Below are 23,412 nucleotides of genomic sequence, written 5' to 3' on the forward strand. Positions count from 1 at the left end.
ATGTGACAAATAGGACAACATTTGATCACGTGTAGCTGCACTCCCCATCCTGCCGCCAGCCCTTCTGTCACTCACCCTCTGACTCGTCCCTATGAGCTCATCCTCACACAACTGCGGATTTAAACCGCCATCCCACACGCACACACCCTGACGCCCATTGTCTTCCCAAGACGTGACATACAACAGAGAAGGACAAACCTGCTCAGGAGACTTCAGGAAGCTACTGTGGGTATTAAAAAAAAAACATGCCCATAGTTCTGTACGCAAGCAACAGGGTGTCTATTGACCATCAACAGGGTGTCTATTGACCATCGACAGAATGTTTACAGTAGGCTGCTTTAGCTTAAGAGTGTGTGTGTGTGTACGTGTGTGTGTGTTTGTACTGTGCAAGGGTGTGTGTTTGAGAATGTCTGTGTGCATGTGTGAGTGTATGCGCGAGTGTGTTAAGGGAAGGTGGATGGGCGGAAAGAGTTCTGTATAATTAAATTGAACCTTTATTTAACCAAGCACTTCCGCAAACACTCAAACTTTCCAATGACACGGCACAGCAGACAGAGACATGCTGGAGTGTGCGGTCGCTGGGCAGGAAACCGTGGCAACTTACAGTAGGAGTCACACACACCCTCTCTTATGCTACTTATGGCTGTGCCTGGGTCTGGCTCTTCATTTCCATCTGCCATTCCATCTGTGATTGCATTTTTGTCCATTTTCTCTCTCGTTCTTCACAAGCAAATATCATGGTATCAATACGGCATTGGTCGACCTCTCACGCGAACGGAAAGGAAGAAAGACTATTGGACAGTAGAACGACAGTGATAAGCCCAGTACAAACAGCCATGGCCCGTGTCATAATCTGTTATACATTCATGAGCCCTCCCCTTGTTCTGCCCAGACACTTAAGGTGAAATAGGCCTTTCACGGGTTTCTCCATTCATTCCTGTTGCCAAGACAAAGTGTCTGCATAACAGGCTTTCAACTGAATGAAAAACAAACAATGCCTACTCTTGCATTAACACGTTAATGTGTGCACACACACACGGCACCGGTATTTCAAAATAGAAAACAGAGTCGAGGCATTCCCTATCAGACCCCAGGAGCTACTTATTATTAGGGATTAGAGCACAAGACCGCGCAAACGGAAAACAACAAACATCAACAAACCAGACAGACACAGCACATCAATCCCCCTGCTGCTGTCAGCAAAGCCCAGCTAGCTCCATGACAATCCCCACGGTGGGTGTGAGTGAGCTGCCCCAGCAGGGTGGTTTGAGGTCAGGTGGTGTTTGATTGGGTGCCAGGGTGAGAGAGGGTTCCACTGGTACCCGATTTTGATGAGGTGGTGTTGGGGATTTAAAAGTCCAGATATAGGCTTAATTCAGCTCCACGACAAGACTAAAAGCTAATAAAGCCTGAATTAAGTCTAGTGTTTCAGTGCTGTTATTAGGCTACTGAAATAGTGGCATGGAGAATGAGTGAGTGTGTGTGTGTGTGTTACTGTGGATCCACAAACTATTAAAAGCCTACACTTTGTTCGGGCTAACCTGTGTCAGTTTCTTCTTTGGATATGAGGTCTATCTCTCTCTGTGTGTGTGTGTGTGTGTGTGTGTGTGTGTGTGTGTAAGTGTATTTCATTCAAGTTTACCTGCATCTGTTTAAGCACTTTGGGGATGGGTTTACAGTTGAGTTTCACGCAGGCCTGTCTGTAGGCAGAGAGAATCTCATCCACCGTCACATTCTGGGCTGAAAAACAAGAGAGAGTTAGACCAACAAGGTGACAACATGATTACACACACGTCGATACTCTAAAGGTGGCCTGTTGACGACATCAGTTTGCGTCACAGACATTATAGCACAGTACGATTGACAACATGGTGACATAACATTCTCACATTTACCTGGCTACGTTCTCACCTCTATATAAAAAAAAAACATGCCACTGGCGAGTAAAAATCAGTCAAAAACGTTCAGCGATATCACACATTAAAAAACATCTCCCTTGGTGGCTGAGTGAGTCATACACAAGGAGAGCATGAGGTATTTTGAGGCACAGTAAGTATATGGGATTTGCAATCTGCTTAGCTAATGGACAGGAAACGAAGCCAACCGGATCCCCTCGCTATAAATGGCTGGTGTGAGTGTTCAGACTGCATCTGGCTCATCAGTGGAGCGAGGGCCACACCGTGGAGACCCTCCGGGGTGCCTCTGTACTGCAGCTTTCTAAAGAGTCCAGCGCGCACGCGTATGTGTGTGTGTGAGAAACCCACTGCCACCCGAGACCCTCTCTCAGGGCTAACTGGTCAGATGACTGTGGTGCAGATTCAGCCCAGTTGTTTCAGCTCATATAGACTAATGAGAGAAACGCAGACAAAAGGGACAGGTGTGGGTGTGTGTCTCAAGTGTATGCATATGCTGTGAGTCTGTGTGCGCACACAAGTCATAAAGGTCTGATATTTTGTCCTGCCATCAGCAGTTTGGCTACTTACGCTAAGGTGAGACAAAATGTCCCCTCTCTTGCCTTCCTCCCGCTCTCCTTCCCCACCCTTCAGCTGAATCTCGCACTGTCATTCTAGCCCCGCTCCCGAGTGACAGGCCAGTCATCCTCTTAGCCTAGGTGCCAGTCTGTTTCTGCTCTCCTGCCAACTCATAAAGGAATTGTCATGTTCACCTTGCCAATGACGATGGATCACGCAAAAGCACAAACAGATCTGGGACCAGGCTACGGATTGTTGAAGACGGTGAACGCTGAAGAAAGAAATTCAAATGCACAGAGACTCCGTGCGGTTTGACTCCATACAGTATGGTTCAACCATAGACATTCAGGGCGCTGCCGTGGTGTTTTTGTAGCGTGGGATCTTCACCCATCAGAGCCCTTTGAAACGCATCCACAAGACACAGATAACCCTTTGTCCTTAGTGGCTTTGAGGAAACCTGAGGCTTTTATCAGTCATTCTAACAGCAATGAGTCGCCAGGGGACATCCCACAGTTAGGCTTACTGTGTCTACAAGCGTGTGTATGTTTAAGAGACCGAGGAGCATGGATGTGTGCAAACATGTTAGTCGGCGTGTGTGTCCATATTCTCCAAATCACAGCCCAAATAACTCATGACCAGGGAGCACCACCAGACGTCGACGCTGTGTGTTACAGAGATAGAAACACAGACACTGGGGAAAGTGTACGTGTGTGTGTGTGTGTATATATATATATATATATATATATATATATATATATACACACACACACACACAGTTGAAGTCGGAAGTTTACATACACTTTAGCCAAATACACTTAAACTCAGTTTTTCACAATTCCTGACATTGAATCCTAGTAAAAATTCCCTGTCTTAGGTCAGTTAGGATCACCACTTTATTTAAAAAATGTGAAATGTCAGAATAATAGTAGAGAGAATGATTTCATTCAGCTTTTATTTCTTTCATCACATTCCCACTGGGTCAGAAGTTTACATACACTCAATTAGTATTTGGTAGCATTGCCTTTAAATTGTTTAACTTGGGTCAAACATTTCAGGTAGCCTTCCACAAGCTTCCCACAATAAGTTGGGTGAATTTTGGCCCATTCCTCCTGACAGAGCTGGTGTAACTGAGTCAGGTTTGTAGGCCTCCTTGCTTGCACACGCTTTTTCAGTTCTGCCTACACATTTTCTATAGGATTGAGGTCAGGGCTTTGTGATGGCCACTCCAATACCTTGACTTTGTTGTCCTTTTGCCACAACTTTGGAAGTATGCTTGGGGTTATTGTCAATTTGGAAGACCCATTTGCGACCAAGCTTTAACTTCCTGACTGATGTCTTGAGATGTTGCTTCAATATATCTACATAATTTAACTACCTCATGATGCCATCTATTTTGTGAAGTGCACCAGACCCCCCTGCAGCAAAGCACCCCCACAACATGATGCTGCCACCCCCGTGCTTCACGGTTGGGATGGTGTTCTTCGGCTTGCAAGCCTCCCCCTTCTCCCTCCAAACATAACGATGGTCATTATGACCAAACAGTTCTATTTTTGTTTCATCAGACCAGAGGACATTTCTCCAAAAAGTACAACCTTTGTCCCCATATGCAGTTGCAAACCGTAGCCTGGCTTTTTTATGGCGGTTTTGGAGCAGCGGCTTCTTCCTTGCTGAGCGGCCTTTCAGGTTATGTCGATATAGGACTCGTTTTACTATGGATATAGATACTTTTGTATCTGTTTCCTCCAATATCTTCACAAGGTCCTTTGTTGTTGTTCTGGGATTGATTTGCACTTTTCGCACCACAGTACGTTCATCTCTAGGAGACAGAACGTGTCTCCTTCCTGAGCGGTATGACGGCTGCGTGGTGTTTATACTTGTGTACTATTGTTTGTACAGATGAACATGGTACCTTCCGGCATTTGGAAATTGCTCCCAAGGATGAACCAGACTTGTGGAGGTCTACAATTTTTGAAGGTAGGCCTTGAAATACATCCACAGGTACACCTCCAATTGACTCAAATGATGTCAATTAGCCTATCAGAAGCTTCTAAAGCCATGACAATTTTCTGGAATTTCCCAAGCTGTTTAAAGGCACAGTCAACTTAGTGTATGTAAACTTCTGACCCACTGGAATTGTGACACAGTGAATTATAAGTGAAATAATCTGTCTGTAAACAAATGTTGGAAAAATTACTTGTGTCATGCACAAAGTAGATGTCCTAACCGACTTGCCAAAACTATAGTTTGTTAACAAGAAATTTGTGTCGTGGTTGAAAAACTAGTTTTAATGACTCCAACCTAAGTGTATGTACATTTCCGACTTCAACTGTATGTGTGTGTGTGTGCGTTTCTCGACACTAAATAGTGCAGTTGTTAAGCTTTCCCACGAACGCATGCAATCAAAACAGATAGTCCATTTCAGATAGAAGCAGAACTAAAGCTCTCCTGCAGGCCATACAGGCCCAACCAGTGATCAGCATCATGAGGCTCTGCTCTGCCTGCCATCAGACGCAGACTGAATGAACAACAGCCTGGCAGGCTGCTCTAAAAGGGCCCTGGAAAGCACACAGACAGAGCCAGGGCTGCGCTGCTTATGCAACACACCTACCACTCACTCACACACTGATAAAAAGGGTCAGGGCATCAACTGTTAGGCCCAGGCTGTGCTATATCAGGACTGATCTGGATACGGCGGAGCAGCCGACAGAGGGATAAGGCTTTAAAAAGCAGTCGAAACAAAATGCGTCTGAAAAGAGGGTGAGTGAGTGTGTGTGACAGAGCGTGCGTGTGCTTGCCTTGTCTACCTCTCTCTGTGTGTGTGTGTGTACACACACACACACACACCTGTTGATCCAGGAGGGGCTGTATTGTATTAGAATCACCTGGCTGGACATCCAGGGCAGGCAGCAACTCAATAAAGCAGTCTCAATAGTCGCCCGTCTCCAAAATACAATACAAAGTCTATTATGAGATCTCCTCAAACTGACGGAGATCGAGCATCTCCCTTCAAAAAGAAATATCCAGAAGCAGATTGTGAAATCACCTTCACCATCCCTCCCCCTCACATTAAGACCATTCCTTAAACAGAACACACCCAAAACACTCAACTTCACCGTAGAACATATCGCTTGCTTTCCTTCTACAAAGTGTAGCCTCCTCGTGCCCCCCCCCCCCCCAACATAGTTACAGGAGATCCAAAGACATATCACGCATCCTCCAAATGGTCAGAACAGTGAACATTTTCATGTAGACTTACTACTGCTACATGCTTCTTTTAATGTTCAATTGTTAACCCCAATTACACCCTGCACACAAACCCTTTCAGTTCCGCTCTACCTGTGGCTCCTGTTGCAACAGCCCTGAGGCTCATGTCAGCTCCTGTCAACGCTCTGTGTGTGTGTGCATGCTTAGGTGTACACCGTGTCCTTGGGAAAGCATTAGGCCTAGCTTGCAGGGTTGTTGTCGAGCAGGAGTGTACACTCTTTCTGGAGGGGGGAAAGAGACGTGAGTCGCAGGAAGGTAGCACATTCCAACAGCCCAGAGGTGGAGAAACTCCCCTGGTTCTCAGAGCACGCCTGACACACACACGATATCATCACTTTGTTACCTATTCTCAGTACTCTAGAGAACTAGTTCTCAGCAAGTAAGGAACTGAAGTAAAAGTGGGAGAGTGTGTTCTGTTGAGAAGCCAGGGCCACACTGTGTACCATACAGCTCCCTGGCCGGATACAGCTCAAGGTAAATAGAAGCAGGTAAAGATGTGCAATAAAAGCTACAGGGCCATAAAGTCTGGGCTGTTCCCGTCCCACAGTAATCTGAGAGTTTTACTGCAACAGCACGAGCACTAATTCACCTTTAAGCAGCACAATAGGGTTGGTTGATGCCTGGAATGACACGTCATCCCATCGACCTGTCCAAACATCGTTGATATACGATTGTATCGTCTTTTTTTTTTATTACCCAGGGCGGGGGTAGAGCGTCCTTGCCTAGCAACGCAGTAAACGATCTGTAATGCAGCCTGTCACTCAAACCACCGATTAAAGTCTAAATAGACAACAATGTGGAAATCGTTTATCCAATATTGTATTTTCTTGTGGGCAAATAAATAAATCATATGGTGATATGTGGTAACGGTAACTTTGAATGATAATTTGGTACCAAACGTTGTAGGCCTACAGTGTGATACAAGACCCTTTCAGTGGTGATTAAGAACAATTTCAACTGAGATCGAGCGTGCATGTCGACCATAGAAGACATCACTGGGCAGTCTATTGGGAGAGCTAAGCAAAGTTACACTAAAATGGAATCGGAGGAGATGATGACCCACTGGCAGGGTAGTGAGGGAATGAGGGTCGCTTTCCGCTCTTGGCCAGCGTCGCCCTCAAATACCTCTACATATGTGCAAAAAGCGTTCCGTCTGAACTTGTTTTCAGTAGACCTTACAGCAGGTAATATTGTTACCCCACTCCGCAGTCTATTAAAGCTAGAAAAAGGTGAACATTCTTGTGTTCCTTGCCAGAAACCTTTAGGTAGGTTAATATAAAATGACAAGAAAAACAGCCCAAATGGTTCTTTATTGCACTTTCGGTTTCATTTTCAAAGCCTGTATTCACAGATGCGTCTTATTCAAAATAAATGTAGCCAGGCTAGAATATTCTGTTGTGTGTCTTAACCAAATAAATTACAGTGAAAATAAGTTTGTCATACATATTTTGTTAACTTTATTTATTTTGTAGCCTATCCAAAATGTTTTATTTTAATTTGTTCCCATAAGCGCTGCTGTGAGAGCTTATGTAATGCCCGTCGCACAATTCAAGGATATTAATAAAACACTTCCACAATATATCCATATCTGTTTAACTTGTACAAGTAACGTTAACCGCACATTTTATTGACAGTAGTCTAGTCTAGGCCTATATTTCTGGCTGTTTGGTTTGCAAGGATTTTCCGGCTGCACACAATTTGTTTTTCCTAAAACATTGGTCAGGTGGAGGCCAGGAACTTGTCACGTTTGTTTAAACTTCCATTCGATCTTGCAATTGTTGGTTCTCTCTCATTATTACCATATCATGTTTTTATTTAGGCTATTCACAAACATAACTTTCTGAGATATAAAACTCTTGTTACGGTCCTCCAAATTCATTTGAAAGTTGATCATGAAAGATATGCTTAGACCAACAAGTCACATTCAAATAAAATGGCGACAACAAGGGACAATGCAGCTTTTGGTACTCTTCGCTGTCTACAACCTACATTGTAGGCCTACTTATTGCATTAATAGTTGGCTAAGTCTACCTACATATTTATTGAAAAGGGCTTTGGCAAATAGGAATAGGTAGGCCATTTGGCATGTCGCCCAGCTGTGAGCTGCCCTGTTGTGCGCTGCCTGCTGCATAGGTTAAACTATCATGTGTAAAAACGAAAAAAAACATTTAAAAAATAATATGTTCCAACATCACCACTAGATGATCACCACTAGATGATGTTGGAACATTGCTGCAGGGACTTGCTTCCATTCATTGCAGTCAACGATGTCTGTCAAACATAGTTGATTTCCAATTATATCGTAATATCGTCCAATCCTACAGCACAAACCCTACTGTATGGAGAAGGTGGGGGTGAGCTGTATTGCACAATTCCTGGATCTAAACAAGACTTCTAAAACCAACAAACAGTTTGAAAGGGAGATGCTGTCTGTCTGAGCTCTGAGGACAAGCCAAACTGTGCCAAATACACCATTTTACCCCTCCTTAAAGACAAAAAAATGTGCAGGCAGCAGGCACAACCCAAACAGGATTACCTATAGCTGACATTAATAACCTGTTTGCACAAAGGCCATAAAAAAAATACCTGTGGGACTTGTTGGCGCTGTTGTGAAACAGAAGTTATTTGTAAAAAATAAATAAAAATGATGACAATGCTCAAGGTTAGACATTTGCGTTCTTATTCATTATTTTTCTTTGTTATGCAGTTAGGCTTATTTAAATGTATGCCACCAGGAACAATGTAGCCTATAATGTTCACCACAAATGCAGGTGTTTGAGCCATTGACCCATATTTTATGAGCTCAAGCTACCGTTGTTCATCAACAGACGGTCCCTGATTAGGCTACATGTTAAAAACAATGACAGAATTCACCTCGGTGGTGAGGTGGCCAGGCGAGGCGTGAACAAAAGATATGAGAGAACCCGTACAGTCAGTCTCTGGGGCTGCTATGCGATTACAACACTACTGTAGGTATTGGCCAGCCTTCATAAAGCTGTCAAGTGCTGCTGCCGAGCCTCCTCTCCCAGCTCGTAAGCTTAGCTTGCTGATTCTAATCAATAGGCCTACAACACATAAATTAACACTAGAAAAGGCCTTGAGCGACCCCTTCAAGCCATGGACATATTTTGGACGTCAACATTCAAAACAGTCAAAAAATGATTTCATATATGCAAAAATAATAATTTGGTTGTGTTTATGAAGCTCGTGTTACGAATTCGGATTAAAATGGATGTCTTTTTAGTCTACACGGGGAAAAAAACACTGTCAAAATGGAAGAATAATCTTTTAAATTTGTTTTTATTAAACACTAATACACACTACATGACCAAAAGTAAGTGGACATCTGCTCGTCAAACATCTCATTCCAACATTATGGGTATTAACATGGAGTTGGTCCCCCCCCTTTGCTGCTATAACAGCCTCCACTCTTCTGGGAAAGCTTTCCACTAGATGTTGGAACATTGCTGCAGGGACTTGCTTCTATTCAGCCACAAGAGCATTAGTGAGGTCGGACACTGATGTTGGGCGATTAGGCCTGGCTCGCGGTCGGCGTTCCAATTCATCCCAAAGGCGTTCAATGGGGTTGACGTCAGTTCTTCCACACCGATCTCAACAAACCATTTCTGTATGGACCTCGCTTTGTGCATGGGGGCATTGTCATGCTGAAACAGGAAAAGGGCATTCCCCAAACTGTTGCCACAAAGTTGAAAGCACAGAATCATTTAGAATGTCATTGTATGCTGTAGCGTTAAGATTTCCCTTCACTGGAAATAAGGGGCCTAGGCCCAACCTTGAAAAACAGCCCCAGACCATTATTCCTCCTCCACCAAACTTTACCGTTGGCACTATGCATTCGGGCAGGTAGCGTTCTCCTGGAATCCGCTAAACCCAGAGTCCGAGTCCAATGGCGGCGAGCTTTACACCACTTTAGCCGACATTTGGAATTGCGCATGATGATCTTAGGCTTGTGTGCGGCTGCTTGGCCATGGAAACCCATTTCATGAAGCTCCTGACAAACAGTTATTGTGCTGACGTTGCTTCCAGAGGCAGTCACTACAACTCAGTAGTGAGTGTTGCAACCGAGGACAGACGATTTAAGCGAGCTATGCACTTCAGCGGTCCCGTTCTGTGAGCTTGTGTGGCCTACCACTTCGCAGCTGAGCTGTTGTTGCTCCTACATGTTTCCACTTCACAATACTTAGTGGGCAGCTCTAGCAGGGCAGAAATTTGACAAACAGACTTGTTGAAAAGGTGGCATCCTATGGCAGTGCCACGTTGAAAGTCACTGAGCTCTTCAGTAAGGCCATTCTGCTGCCAATGCTTGTCTCTGGAGATTGCATGGCTGTGTGCTCGATTTTATACACCGGTCAGCAACGGGTGTGGCTGAAATAGCAGAATCCACTCATTTGAAGGGGTGTCCACATACTTTTGTGTGTATATATAGTGTATCTTGATTAGATAAGTCTTCAACCCCGAATCAATACGTTAGAATCACCTTTGGCAGCGATTACAGCTGTGAGTCTCTAAGAGCTTTGCACACCTGGGGCCTCATTTATCAATCATGCTAAGGCACAAGTATGTGCGTAACCATGCTGGGGATCATTTCCACTCAAAGTGTGAGATTTATCAATATGAACATTTGCTTGAGAGTGTGTGTAAATTTACACATAGCCATGACAATGCGTACCGCACAGTGTCAAGTGGTGGAATAAGGGAACTGCTTGTCAAGTGTAGATATGTTGAAAATGTGAGAGTAATAATTCAATAATTTTGCAATTTCATTGTGAATTCATGGAACATATTGGCAGGCTATATCAATAGAATTTGACCACATCAGTGCATTTGTTACTATAATAATCCATATAAAGTCCAGTAATTTGTTAAATTAGAAGTATGTGTGATTGAGAAACCATTGTTGAAATACTATAAGAGACTGGGATAATGGGAAATCGAATGAGAGATGGCTGATCTTGCTCAACTGGGAGATTTGGCACACGATGCATTTAGTAGAGAGCATGTTTTTAGAGACAGGTGAGACTTATTTTTTATTTTTTTACAGAAAATACAGACTGGCTCAACAGATATCGTTTTCCAAACCAATCTCATACAATTTTTTGCGAGGATGAAAGACCTACTTTAGAAAGGCAAACATGTCATTCTGGTTCACATCCAAGTGCTATCCACCCTCGGGTGTTTGGCAACGGGCACTTTTCAGCCGGAACTTGCCCTTCGGCATCTCACAGCCCTCGATGAGCCAACGTTTTGGATGAAATCATCAGCAAAAAGATCTAACATACCACTTTTCAAACACCATCGCACAACAAGTTGAAGTCAAAGGGGTTTCTTTGCCATCAATAGGTTCATCAATGGGTTCACAAATACGAACGGAGCAAGATGGCACCCACATCAAAACATTTCCAAAAACACAATACCACTTTGACATTATGGGGGTATTGTGTGTTGGCCAGTGACAGAAACAATCTATATTTAATACATTTTAAATTCAGGCTGTAACACACATTTTTGGGGAAAAGGTCAAGGGGTGTGAATACTTTCTGAAGGCACTCTACACTGCCATAGAGACATGGTACCATCACTTCACTGTCTGTCCGGGCACACACACACTGTAGGCCTACATGGCAGAGTACAGATGTGAATAAGAGAAACCAGATAAGGGAACGAGGGAGGATGGGAGTAATGAAAAACAGTATGACCACTTACTGGGTGGAGAGGGCTGGACTGAACGACAGTCAGTCAGGCAGGTGTGTAAGGTAGATATGGATGATTGGGAAGAAGAAAGGAAGGAACGAAGGATAGAGACCGAGGAGCTCCGCTAAACTGACTGACAGCACAGAATTCAGGGAGAGAAAAACAGGGGGAAGGAGGGAGACAGAAAAGGTGGAAGGGAAACAGAGGGTAAGCAGACGTGGAAGTGAGGCAGGGGTGAAGAATGGAGGGAATACAGGCAGGGCACTGAGAAAGAGGGTAGAAGGCAGGCATTTCCACTGAGGGTGCGGCATAGAATTAGCCTAGAAAGGGTTAGACACTTGGCCCTGATCCCTTCGCACCGTGGTGGAAAGCAATTAAGTAAAAATACTTGAAAGGACTACTTAAGTAGTTTTTGGGGGTATCTGTAATTTACTATTTATATTTCTGACTTTTACTCCACTTCATTCCTAAAGAAAAGTATGTACTTTTTACACCATACATTTTCCCTGACACACAAAAGTACTCACTACATTTTGAATGGTTAGCAGGACAATAACATGGTCTAATTTATACAATTATCAAAAGAACATCCCTGGTCATCCCTACAGCCTCTGATCTGGTAAACTCACTAAACACATGCTTCATTTGTAAATGAAAACGATGTAAACGATGTCAGTGCTGGAGCGGGCCCCTGGCTATCCGTAAATACATTTTTTAAACAAGAAAATGATGCCATCTGGTTTGCTTAATATAAGGACTTTGAAATAATTTACACTTAACTATATTTTTGCAATAATATTTACTTTTGATACTTACATTTAGTACATTTAAAACTAAATACTTTTAGACTTTTACTCAAGTAGTAGTTCTGGGTTACTTTCACTTAAGTCAGTATCTATTAAAAAGGTATCGTAAGCTTTTACTAGTATGACAAATTGGTTACTTTTTCCACTACTGCCTTTGCACTAACTAGCCAGGTTGGGAGAACTAGAACGAAAGCACAGGCCAAAAGGGAGAGCATTCTCATAACATTCTTCTTTTACTTTACGATTAGGCTTCAACAAGCACAGGAAAATGTGGCTTTGAAAACGTGCCTCTGAACACAACTGAAGAGGAGACATAAAGCACACAGTGAAGAGTCAAGCTGAAAATCAAATATACTGTGTCGAATATGGGACATAGCTTGTCATGTTGCACTGACGTAAAACCCCAAGTGGTCAAACCAACCAAAGGTCGGCCTTTCCCACACCACCTACCTCACCATTTGTCTTTAAATTAAATGAATATATATATACAGTGAGGAGAACAAGTATTTGATACACTGCCGATTTTGCAGGTTTTCCTACTTACAAAGCATGTAGAGGTCTGTAATTTTTATCATAGGTACACTTCAACTGTGAGAGACGGAATCTAAAACAAAAATCCAGAAAATCACATTGTATGATTTTTAAGTAATTAATTTGCATTTTATTGCATGACATAAGTATTTGAACACCTACCAACCAGTAAGAATTCCGGCTCTCACAGACCTGTTAGTTTTTCTTTAAGAAGCCCTCCTGTTCTCCACTCATTACCTGTATTAACTTCACCTGTTTGAACTCGTTACCTGTATAAAAGACACCTGTCCACACACTCAATCAAACAGACTCCAACCTCTCCACAATGGCCAAGACCAGAGAGCTGTGTAAGGACATCAGGGATAAAATTGTAGACCTGCACAAGGCTGGGATGGGCTACAGGACAATAGGCAAGCAGCTTGGTGAGAAGGCAACAACTGTTGGCGCAATTATTAGAAAATGGTAGAAGTTCAAGATGACGGTCAATCACCCTCGGTCTGGGGCTCCATGCAAGATCTCACCTCGTGGGGCATCAATGATCATGAGGAAGGTGAGGTATCAGCCCAGAACTACACTGCAGGACCTGGTCAATGACCTGAAGAGAGCTGGGACCACAGTCTCAAAGAAAACCATTAGTAACACACTACGCCGTCACGGATTAAAATCCTGCAGCGCACGCAAGGTCCCCCTGCTCAAGCCAGCGCATGTCCAGGCCTGTCTGAAGTTTGCCAATGACCATCTGGATGATCCAGAGGAGGAATGGGAGAAGGTCATGTGGTCTGATGAGACAAAAATAGAGCTTTTTGGTCTAAACTCCACTCGCCGTGTTTGGAGGAAGAAGAAGGATGAGGACAACCAAGAACACCAACCCAACCGTGAAGCATGGAGGTGGAAACATCATTCTTTGGGGATGCTTTTCTGCAAAGGGGACAGGGCGACTTCACCGTATTGAGGGGAGGATGGATGGGGCCATGTATCGCGAGATCTTGGCCAACAACCTCCTTCCCTCAGTAAGAGCATTGAAGATGGGTCGTGGCTGGGTCTTCCAGCATGACAACAACCCGAAACACACAGCCAGGGCAACTAAGGAGTGGCTCCGTAAGAAGCATCTCAAGGTCCTGGAGTGGCCTAGCCAGTCTCCAGACCTGAACCCAATAGAAAATCTTTGGAGGGAGCTGAAAGTCCGTATTGCCCAGCGACAGCCCCGAAACCTGAAGGATCTGGAGAAGGTCTGTATGGAGGAGTGGGCCAAAATCCCTGCTGCAGTGTGTGCAAACCTGGTCAAGAACTACAGGAAACGTATGATCTCTGTAATTGCACACAAAGGTTTCTGTACCAAATATTAAGGTCTGCTTTTCTGATGTATCAAATACTTATGTCATGCAATAAAATGCAAATTAATTACTTAAAAATCATACAATGTGATTTTCTGGATTTTTGTTTTAAATTCCGTCTCTCACAGTTGAAGTGTACCTATGATAAAAATTACAGACCTCCACATGCTTTGTAAGTAGGAAAACCTGCAAAATCGGCAGTGTATCAAATACTTGTTCTCCCCACTGTATCTGTTAATGTTTGAAATGGATTAAAGGTATTTTTGTCAGTTTTTTTGTTGTCGGACCCCAGTAAGACAAGCCGTCGCCATTGGCGCCGGCTACTGGGGATCCTAATCAAATCATAACCATCCGATCATATGGTAAGGGCTACCTTATGAGTAGGCCAATCCACTGACGCGCACACACCTTAGCTGGGGATAATCCTTGACATATGAAGAGGACAAAGAATTAGAGGCCATTAAACTGAGCCCTGGTGAAACAGGCAGAACCCGCTCGCTTCTCCTGGGGCCTGAACGGAGAAGTCGTCGTCCCTATTGTGTTTCTGGTCTTGGTAGGGCAGCAGGGAAGGGCCAATCTAAACACAGTGCATTCGGAAACTATTCAGACCCCTTGACTTTTGACATTTTGTTACGTTACAGCCTTATTCTAAAATTGATTAAATATACTTTTTTTCGCATCCATTTTAGAATAAGGCTGTAACGTAACAAAATGTCAAAAGTCAAGGGGTCTGAATACTTTCAAAATGCACTGTACATGGCTCTGGGCCAGTCTATGTGGGCATTTTATATTCTGCAGTAAACCTACTGTTCCTTCGGAAAGTATTCATATCCCTTGACTTATTCCACATTGTGTTACAGCCGGAATTCAAAATGAAAAAGTGTTTTTCTTTCTCACCCATCTACACACAATACCGCATAAATACAAAGTGTAAACATGGTTTTATTTATTTTTGGCAAATTTACTGAACATGAAATACACCCTAGTCAACACGTTAGAATCACCTTTGGCAGCGATTACAGCTGTGAGTGTTTCTGGGTAATTCTCCAAGAGCTTTGCACACCTGGATTGTACAATAATTGTACATTATTTTATAGGGGGAAAAAGTCTTCAAGCTCTTAAGTTGATTGTTGATCATTGCTGGACAGCCATTTTCAAGTCTTGCCATTGATTTTCAAGCCGATTTAAGTCAAAACTGTTACTCGGCCACTCAGGAACATTTATGGTCTTCTTGGTAAGCAACTCCAGTGGCCTTGTTTTAGGTTACGGTTTTGCTGAAAGGTGAATTTGTCTCCCAGTGTCTGTTGGAAAGCAGACAACCAGGTTTTTGCCTGTGCTTGGGTCCATTCCGGTTAATTTTATCCTAGAAAAAAATTCCCTAGTCCTTGCCAATGACAAGCATACCCATAACATGACGCAGCCACCACTATGCTTGACAATATGAAGAGTGGTACTCAGTGATGTGTTGGATTTTCCCCAAACACAACGCTTTGTATTGTGGTTGAATCGGTGTTTGAAATTCACTGCTCGACTGAGGGACCTTACAGATAATTGTATGTATGTGGTACAGTGATGAGGTAGTTATTCAACAATCCATGCAACTTAAGCCAATTTTGACTCCTGAACATATTTAGGCTTGCCATAACAAAGGGTTGAATACTTTACTCAAGACATTTCAACTTTTAATTTGTAAACATTTCCCCCAAAAATATGTCCACTTTGAAATGATGGGGTAGTGCGAGTAGACCGCTGACACAAAACCTAAATTTAAATCTATTTTAATTCAGGCTTAAAATTTTTTTTTCAAGGGGTGTGAATGCTTTCAGATGGCACTGTAGCGGTCATCTAAATCAGGCTGTAAACAAATTTGACCTTTAAGCTGACAGTAATGCCTCCTTTTACCTCTAGATACGGCCTAAAGCTCCCTACTGAATATTTTTACAGAGGGGAAAATGGCATTTCTGGAGTACGTCTACGTTACTACTCCTTCAGAAGGGTTTACTGCGCAAGCTAGCTGCATCCTAAATTAATCCAAGTGCAGTCTGACCCCAATTTCTCCCTGTGTGTCAATCTCCCTCTGCCCTTCCTTCCTCCTCTATTTCACTCTCTCGTTGACAGGGAACAAAATGCAAACACACACTGGCCATCGGTGCTGTGAGTTTTCCCGCTTTCACCACAGCGGCTGGGAGGAGCGTAGAGGGGAGTGTGGAGACACTTTTCAGTGCTGAGAGGGACAGTCTCTGGGTTAGAGAGGGAAAGCAGTCTGGGTGCCATAGAATTCAATTTGGTAGATTCAAAGCAATGTTCTGTGGTAGGTGGACCGGCCGTGTCAATGTTTGAATGTTCGTTTATCAAACACCTGTAAGAACTGGGCTGATTCTCAGAGTTCTACACGTGGAGCAATGCATTTCTATTGAGCAGACAGTGAAATCTCCTGTAGATTTTTAGAGACATGTCCATTCTACTCATTCTAATTCTATGCTGGGCACGGTGTCTGTGAAGGGACTAGGACTGGGTTCAGGTGTCCCTGACTCAGCCAAGCCACCACAGATGAACATAGTCTGCACTAGCAAGAGCATCCGAGTCATCTGCGGACCGCATGTAGGACTGAGACTTCAGAGGATAGCGTTGTTTTCAATCAAATGGGAGGAAGGAGGAGGAAAGAAAGAAAGCGAGGGGGAGGGGGTACGACAATGCTGCTTTGACGATAACATCATATTACTTTTGATGTTCTGTGGTAAATCATCTCTTCTGAAAGATAACTTTGATCTTGGATGTCAATTAATATTACCGTTCTGCAATGACCGACAAATTAGCGTGGCAGACAAAGCATGAATGACTGATAGTCAGTGCACGATGGAAAGTGAAAGTCACCTGAGCTAATCATTTGTGGCTGAAGGGTGAACACTGACTGTGACTCAGGGTGTTGATGACATGGTGACACAAACATGCTAAGCCATGCCAACCGGCATGGTGGTCTTTAATGATCAAGGTTGACAAAGGACGAAAAGGAGACGAGGAAAGGAAGAGTAGAGCTATGCACATCTGATGAAGAACTGCACTTGTCACTCAAAGAAAACCCATGCAACACAGCGGCATGTAACATCACAGGTTCTTTAATAGACACTCCATTTAATCCTGTGACCTGTATCGATCGGCCCCCACATTGAGGGGACAAGGAGAAGTAGAAATGGCAAAGCAGCCATTTTGTAGGGTTGAGAGGTCCCCAGGACTGGGCGTAGGGTTCAGAGGGAAGCGACAGGAGGACTGGGCCTGGTGAAGCAATCAGTCAGCAGTCACAGGCCATTGACTGTGTGGAATGAGGGGAGCCCTCTGGACGAGCGGAGCCGGGACTGGACCTGACCGCCTACTTAACAACTGAGTGTTAAGACAGTCTTAAATAGCGCCCTGCTCCCCCGTCCCCATCCCTGCCATTTCACACCACCACGCTGCACAGGGTGGCAGCAGCGTCATTCACACATGACAGCTGACACTGGTCACAGGGGGCGAGGAACGCATGGTCCATGAAAAAGAGAAAGGCCTATGCTACGGGGCAGAGCTCTACTGACAGTGGCCTGGACGGATGCCTGCTGGATAGGCCTGTTTCCGACTAAACTAAATCTTGGGTCGACCTAGAGTCGTCTGTTCTTTTGACCAATCTATTGGTTAAAACAGGGAAAAAGCCCATTGGACGTCTACTACAAGAATGCTAACAAAATGAACGCAAGCGCGCATATCTATGAGGCTGCTAGCGAAATATGCTAACGGGTGAAAACTAAAAACTAACTGCAAAGACAGGTAATCAAACTCATGAAGTTATACATACAGTGCATTCGGAAAGCATTCAGACCCCTTGACCTTATCCCAAAAAATGTACGTTACAGCCTTATTCGAAAATGTATTGTTTTTCCCCCCTCAATCTACACACAATACCAAATAATGACAAAGCAAAGACATTTAGAATTTTTTGCAAATGTATAAAAAACTGAAATATCACATTTACATAAGTATTCAGACTCTTTACTCAGTACTTTGTTGAAGCACCTTTGGCAGCGATTACAGCCTCGAGTCTTCTTGGGTATGACGCTACAAGATTGGCACACCTGTATTTGGGGAGTTTCTCCCATTCTTCTACGCAGATCCTCTCAAGCTCTGTCAGGTTGGATGGGGAGATGTTCCCATTCTTCTAGGCAGATGTTCGATTGGGTTCAAGTACGGGCTCTGGCTGGGCCACTCAAGGACATTCAGAGACTTGACCCGAAGCCATTACTGCGTTGTCTTGAATGTGTGCTTAGGGTGGTTGTCCTGTTGGAAGGTGAATCTTCTCCCCAGTCGGAGGTCCTGAGCACTCTGGAGCAGGTTCTCATCAAGGATCTCTCTGTACCTTGCTCCGTTCATCTTTCCCTCAATCCTGTCTAGTCACTCAGTCCCTGCCACTGAAAAACATCCCCACAGCATGATACTGCCACCACCATGCTTCACGGTAGGGATGGTGCCAGGTTTCCCTCAGACCTGCTGGAAGGTTCTCCCATCTCCACAGAGGAACTCTGGAGCTCTGTCAGAGTAACCATCAGATTCTTGGTCACCTCCCTGACCAAAGCCTTTCTCCCCCAATTGCTCAGTTTGGCAGGGCGGCCAGCTCTAGGTAGACATTCAATGCTGCAGACATTTTTTGGTACCCTTCCCGAGATCAGTTCCTCAACACAATCCTGTCTCGGAGCTCTACCGACAATTCCTTCGACCTTACGGCTTGGTTTTTGCTCTGACATGCACTGTCAACTGTGGGACCTTATATAGGCAGGTGTGTGCCTTTCCAAATCTTGTCCAATCAATTGAATTTACCACAGATGGACTCCAATCAAGTTGCAGAAACATCAAGGATGATCAATGGAAACCAGATGCACCTGAGCTTAATTTTAAGTCTCATAGCAAAGGGTCTGAATACTTATTTAGATAAGGTATTTCAGTTGATTTTTTATAAATTTGCAAAAATGTCTAAAAACCTGTCATTATGGGGTACTGCGAGTAGATTGATGAGGATGTTTAAAAAAAAATCTGTTTTAGAATAAAGCTGTAACGTAACAAAATGTGAAAAAAGGGTCTGAATACTTTCCAAACACAGGAGATACCGAATGTCATTTTTGGTGAGTTAGGACATTTACAAGTGAATGTGAACGAGACACATAGTGCAAATGAACAAAGTTTTGACTCATGCTTTATGACGGAAGAACTGGCTCTAGAGCAGCATGTGTACACGCTGTGTCTGTGTGGAGTCTGGAGTCGATTGGGCAACGGGCCTGCCTGCTCTGCTCGAAGACTATGGGGGAGGAGCAGACGGGCCAAGAACAGAGGAGAAAAAAGGAAATCGAGATACAGATAACTCATGCAAAAGGGATTTGACTTCTCAAACACTGCAGAAAGATAACACAATGATGCCCCGTCACCTTATTAAATTCTGCCACTTACTTAGAAAACTAGCAAGTTAAACTTAGGGGTCACGTTAATGCAGAATTCCGCAAAAAAAAAAAAAGACAAAACGCATAAGAAATATCTTGCTGCGTTTTGTAGACGCAGATCTAAAATGCTTCTTATTGTCATTTCTGCTAGACATCAGACAAACTGTGCTTCAGTTGCACCTCTCCATTCGGATGAGAATTCACTAACGGCATTCCATCAGCAGACAGCGCTCTGACTGATGGTGTAGCTACTTTTCTTGGTGTAGCCAGCATACATTTCTCCAGTAAAATGCAATATTAACTTTAAGGCAAACAATAGGAACTGTACACTGAACAAAAATATAAATGCTGCAACAGGCAACAATTTCTAAGATTTTATTGAGTTACAGTTCATATAAAGAAAACTGTCAATTGAAATACTTGTATTACGCACTATGCCTCGGATTTCACATGACTGGGAATACAGATATGCATCTGTTCACAGATACATTAAAAAAAGGTAGTGGTGTGGACAAGAAAACCAGTCAGTATCTGGTGTGCTTACCATTTGCCTCATGCAGCGAGACATCTCCTTCCCATAGAGTTGATCAGGCTGTTGATTGTGGCCTGTGGAATGTTGCCCCAATCCCCTTCAATGGCTGTGCAAAGTTGCTGGATAGCGGCGGGAACTGGAACACAGTGTCATACGCGTCGATCCAGAGCATCCCAACCATGCTCAACGGGTGACATCTGGTGAGTATGCAGGCCATGGAAGAATTGGGACATTTTCAGCTTCCAGGAATTGTGTACAGATCCTTGCGACATGGGGCCGTGCATTATTATGCTGAAACATGAGGTGATGGTGGCACGACAATGGGCCTTAGGATCTCGTCATGGTATCTCTGTGCATTCAAATTACCATCGATAAAATGCAATTGTGCCTATACCGTAACCCCACCGCCACTATGGGGCACTCTGCTCACAACGTTGACATCAGCAAACCGTTCGCCCGTGGCTCTCAAAGGTGAGCTCTTGCCCACTGAAGGCGGTTACGACACAGAACGGCAGTCAGGTCAAGACCCTGGTGAGGCTGACGAGCACACAGATGAGCTTTCCGGAGATGGTTTCTGATAGTTTGTGCAAAATGATTTGGTTGTGCAAACCCACAGTTTCATCAGCTGTCTGGGTGGCTGGTCTCAGAAAATCCTGCAAGTGAAGAAGCCGGATGTGGAAGTCCTGGGCTGGCGTGGTTACACGTGGTCTGCGGTTGTAAGGCCGTTTTTGCAAAAAATATATTTGATTTTCCATTGTAAACTCATTGCACTTCTGCTGTCATCTGATGAAAACGAAGCTATTTTCTGGCGAATGTGTTTTGATAATGTATTTTCTGTGAAGGAAAACTATAGTTGCACGTCCCTGATCACTCAATTGAAGAAAAAAATACATAGTTGGTTTTCAATATAAAACGCAACCATTCAATAAACAGCTGGACTCACATGCTCCCACTTCATCCAATTGTGTTATTTACAAACAAACACGTGACTGGGCTCAACCGTTTTGGAGTACTACGGTACGCTTCATAACGTAAAATAACGTGACAGGTGAAATGAACACGATCTGCTTCATCGTATTGCACAACTGAAGTTATTTACTTAAAAATAAGCAACAAATATAAAAAATTATTGAAAATGTATTAAATTAGTTCCAACGGTATTGCGTGTATTGAAAAACCATCCTGTGGCTATTTCCAAATACCCCGGTAGGAACCCACCCAGCACACATATAATCATTTTGTTTAGGTTATGTTAATCCAAGCTTAACAATGAGGAAGATGACCCCCCCCCCCACACACACCCCCACCCCCCACACACCTGGACTGCCATCCCCGGGCTGATCCAAGGCCAGCAGCTGACTGACCACCTCTGAGTGCTGCTTTTCCCCCTGGACCAGGTCTGGCCCCACTCACTCACTCAGGGACACATGACTGTGAGAAACAAGAACAGAATGTCCAGGCCAGGCTGTCTAGAAGAAACCAACACAACCACAATGGTGCCTCAGGAGGGAGAAAGTTGGAGGGGGGCCTGAGAAGTCAGCAGTCCTGGATTTGGTAGCGATGTGAATCTAGCAATAGCAGGGAATCAAGTGCTCCAGAATCACATGGAATGTGATTATGAAACGATTCCGTGCTAATTTAGAGCTAGCCTGCTGGTCAATAATTAACAGAGGGCACTTAACGGAGAGGCTAATGCGAGGGAAATGGACAAACCTCTGTTTCTCTCACTGCCTGAGTGAGAAAGTGCCCATATGGGGCGAATTCACCTTCAGATGCAGGCAAACTGTTGCATTTAACATCAATTTAAAGTTCATAACATCCGTTATAAGTGAATTAACATGTGTCATTATAACAGGTCATAAGAGCCATCTCCTCCTGAGGAGGCAAGAGAAATCTTTTCTTCCATCTTAGTGACGTGTTGATCTGTCATTAATTGTGGTGACAACAAGCGACATTTCAATTTAAAGACGGCTTCACGTTAATTGTGATGCCGCTGAGGCATTGTCAGGCACAGAGGGATTGTGATATCATAGGCTTAAAACAGAACAAATGAACTTGCTCTCCACAGGATTTGTCTATTTATAAGTGAGCAGGCATTTTGTGACGAGCGCCGGCCAGCACTGTTTAAAACAGATAAGAGGGGTGATAAGTGTTTTATGTGGGAAGCTAGTCATCCCTCAGGCAACAACAAAAAAATGTAATAGGTACAAATAATGAAGGATGGAGGTGGCTGAAGAATACAGTTTTTGGGACAATAACAAGGTCGTCATCTTAAACACTGCAAACTCCTAGAGGTATGTTGTTTTCATAAGTGGAGGAGAGCAGCTCCCCCCTGTAAACACGCTGTTCAAAATGGTGGCCTCTGAGCACACTGGCTACAGTCCCAATATCCATGACTGAAGTTCAGACAGACACACAGTTAAAAGGGCAGGGTTCATGCCATGACCCCAAACTGCAGGGGCAGAGCAGGACAGACAGTACAAACAGTACACAAAACATACTACAAACTGCAGCCAAGTAAAAGCGTTGGCCCAAGCTCAACAACAAAGCGTTTAAGCCTGTCAGGTCCAACTCTGGTCCAGAGGCACATCACATAGCCTAACGTCACTAGAGAGGATAATCAGACTTCAAGGGTCAGGTCATTACTGGTGCCAATTTCCAAGTGGGCCTTCTTTGTTTTGACATGATACAGCATTCGACTTATTCTTTTCTTCAGGGAAAAATGCTTCCACTTACAACAAAACGCAGTGTAGCTAACAGAATCAGAATATTTACAAATATCAACTAATCTCATTTGTTTGATACGTCAATGGAAGAACCAACAATAGCCCACATGCTTCTAGCATAATGTGAGGCACTGGTTCCCAACCAGGGTTACTAGGATTCCTGGGGGTACTTGGCCTAACCACAGGGGTAGTTGAGAAGACTAATGAGACTGTAGGTTTACTGGTAAAAAATGTTAATGCACTTGAGGTGGTGCTTCAGGGGTACTCCGGGCAGAGCTAAATTCAGTTGGTGGTACAGTAAAGGTTGGGAACCACTGATGTAAGGAGTCAGCACATGGTTTTCCCACGAATGCCCGAGAGAAGGAGAAGGGATGGACGAGAGAGGGAAAGGGGAAGGATGAGAGGGAAAGGGAGGGGGAATAAGAAGGGAGGAGAGGAAGCAAAGCTGCTAAGAGTCATGATGGGAAGTTCAGGAATCTGGAGGAAATTATGCAACATTCAGTCCCCAGCCAGGACTGGGGAAGTGCCACAGGACAAGAGTCTAGGACTTCTTGTACAATCTCACTGCAGGGTGACACTA

The 23,412-nt window shown here is 44.0% G+C and overlaps 1 protein-coding gene across 4 annotated transcripts in view; it reads right to left on the reverse strand.

Moving 5' to 3' along the window:
• Positions 1-23,412, reverse strand: part of LOC139547687 (protein phosphatase 1 regulatory subunit 37-like) — a 52,643-nt gene that overhangs the window by 21,413 nt on the left and 7,818 nt on the right. For all 4 annotated transcript variants that reach the window (XM_071356682.1, XM_071356681.1, XM_071356680.1 and 1 more), the window contains exon 2: positions 1,643-1,740. In XM_071356682.1, coding sequence (XP_071212783.1) covers positions 1,643-1,740 — 98 coding nt within the window. The remainder of the gene's footprint in view (positions 1-1,642; positions 1,741-23,412) is intronic.

Source organism: Salvelinus alpinus, chromosome 21 (genome assembly GCF_045679555.1).
Source record: "Salvelinus alpinus chromosome 21, SLU_Salpinus.1, whole genome shotgun sequence".
Lineage (NCBI taxonomy): Eukaryota > Metazoa > Chordata > Actinopteri > Salmoniformes > Salmonidae > Salvelinus > Salvelinus alpinus.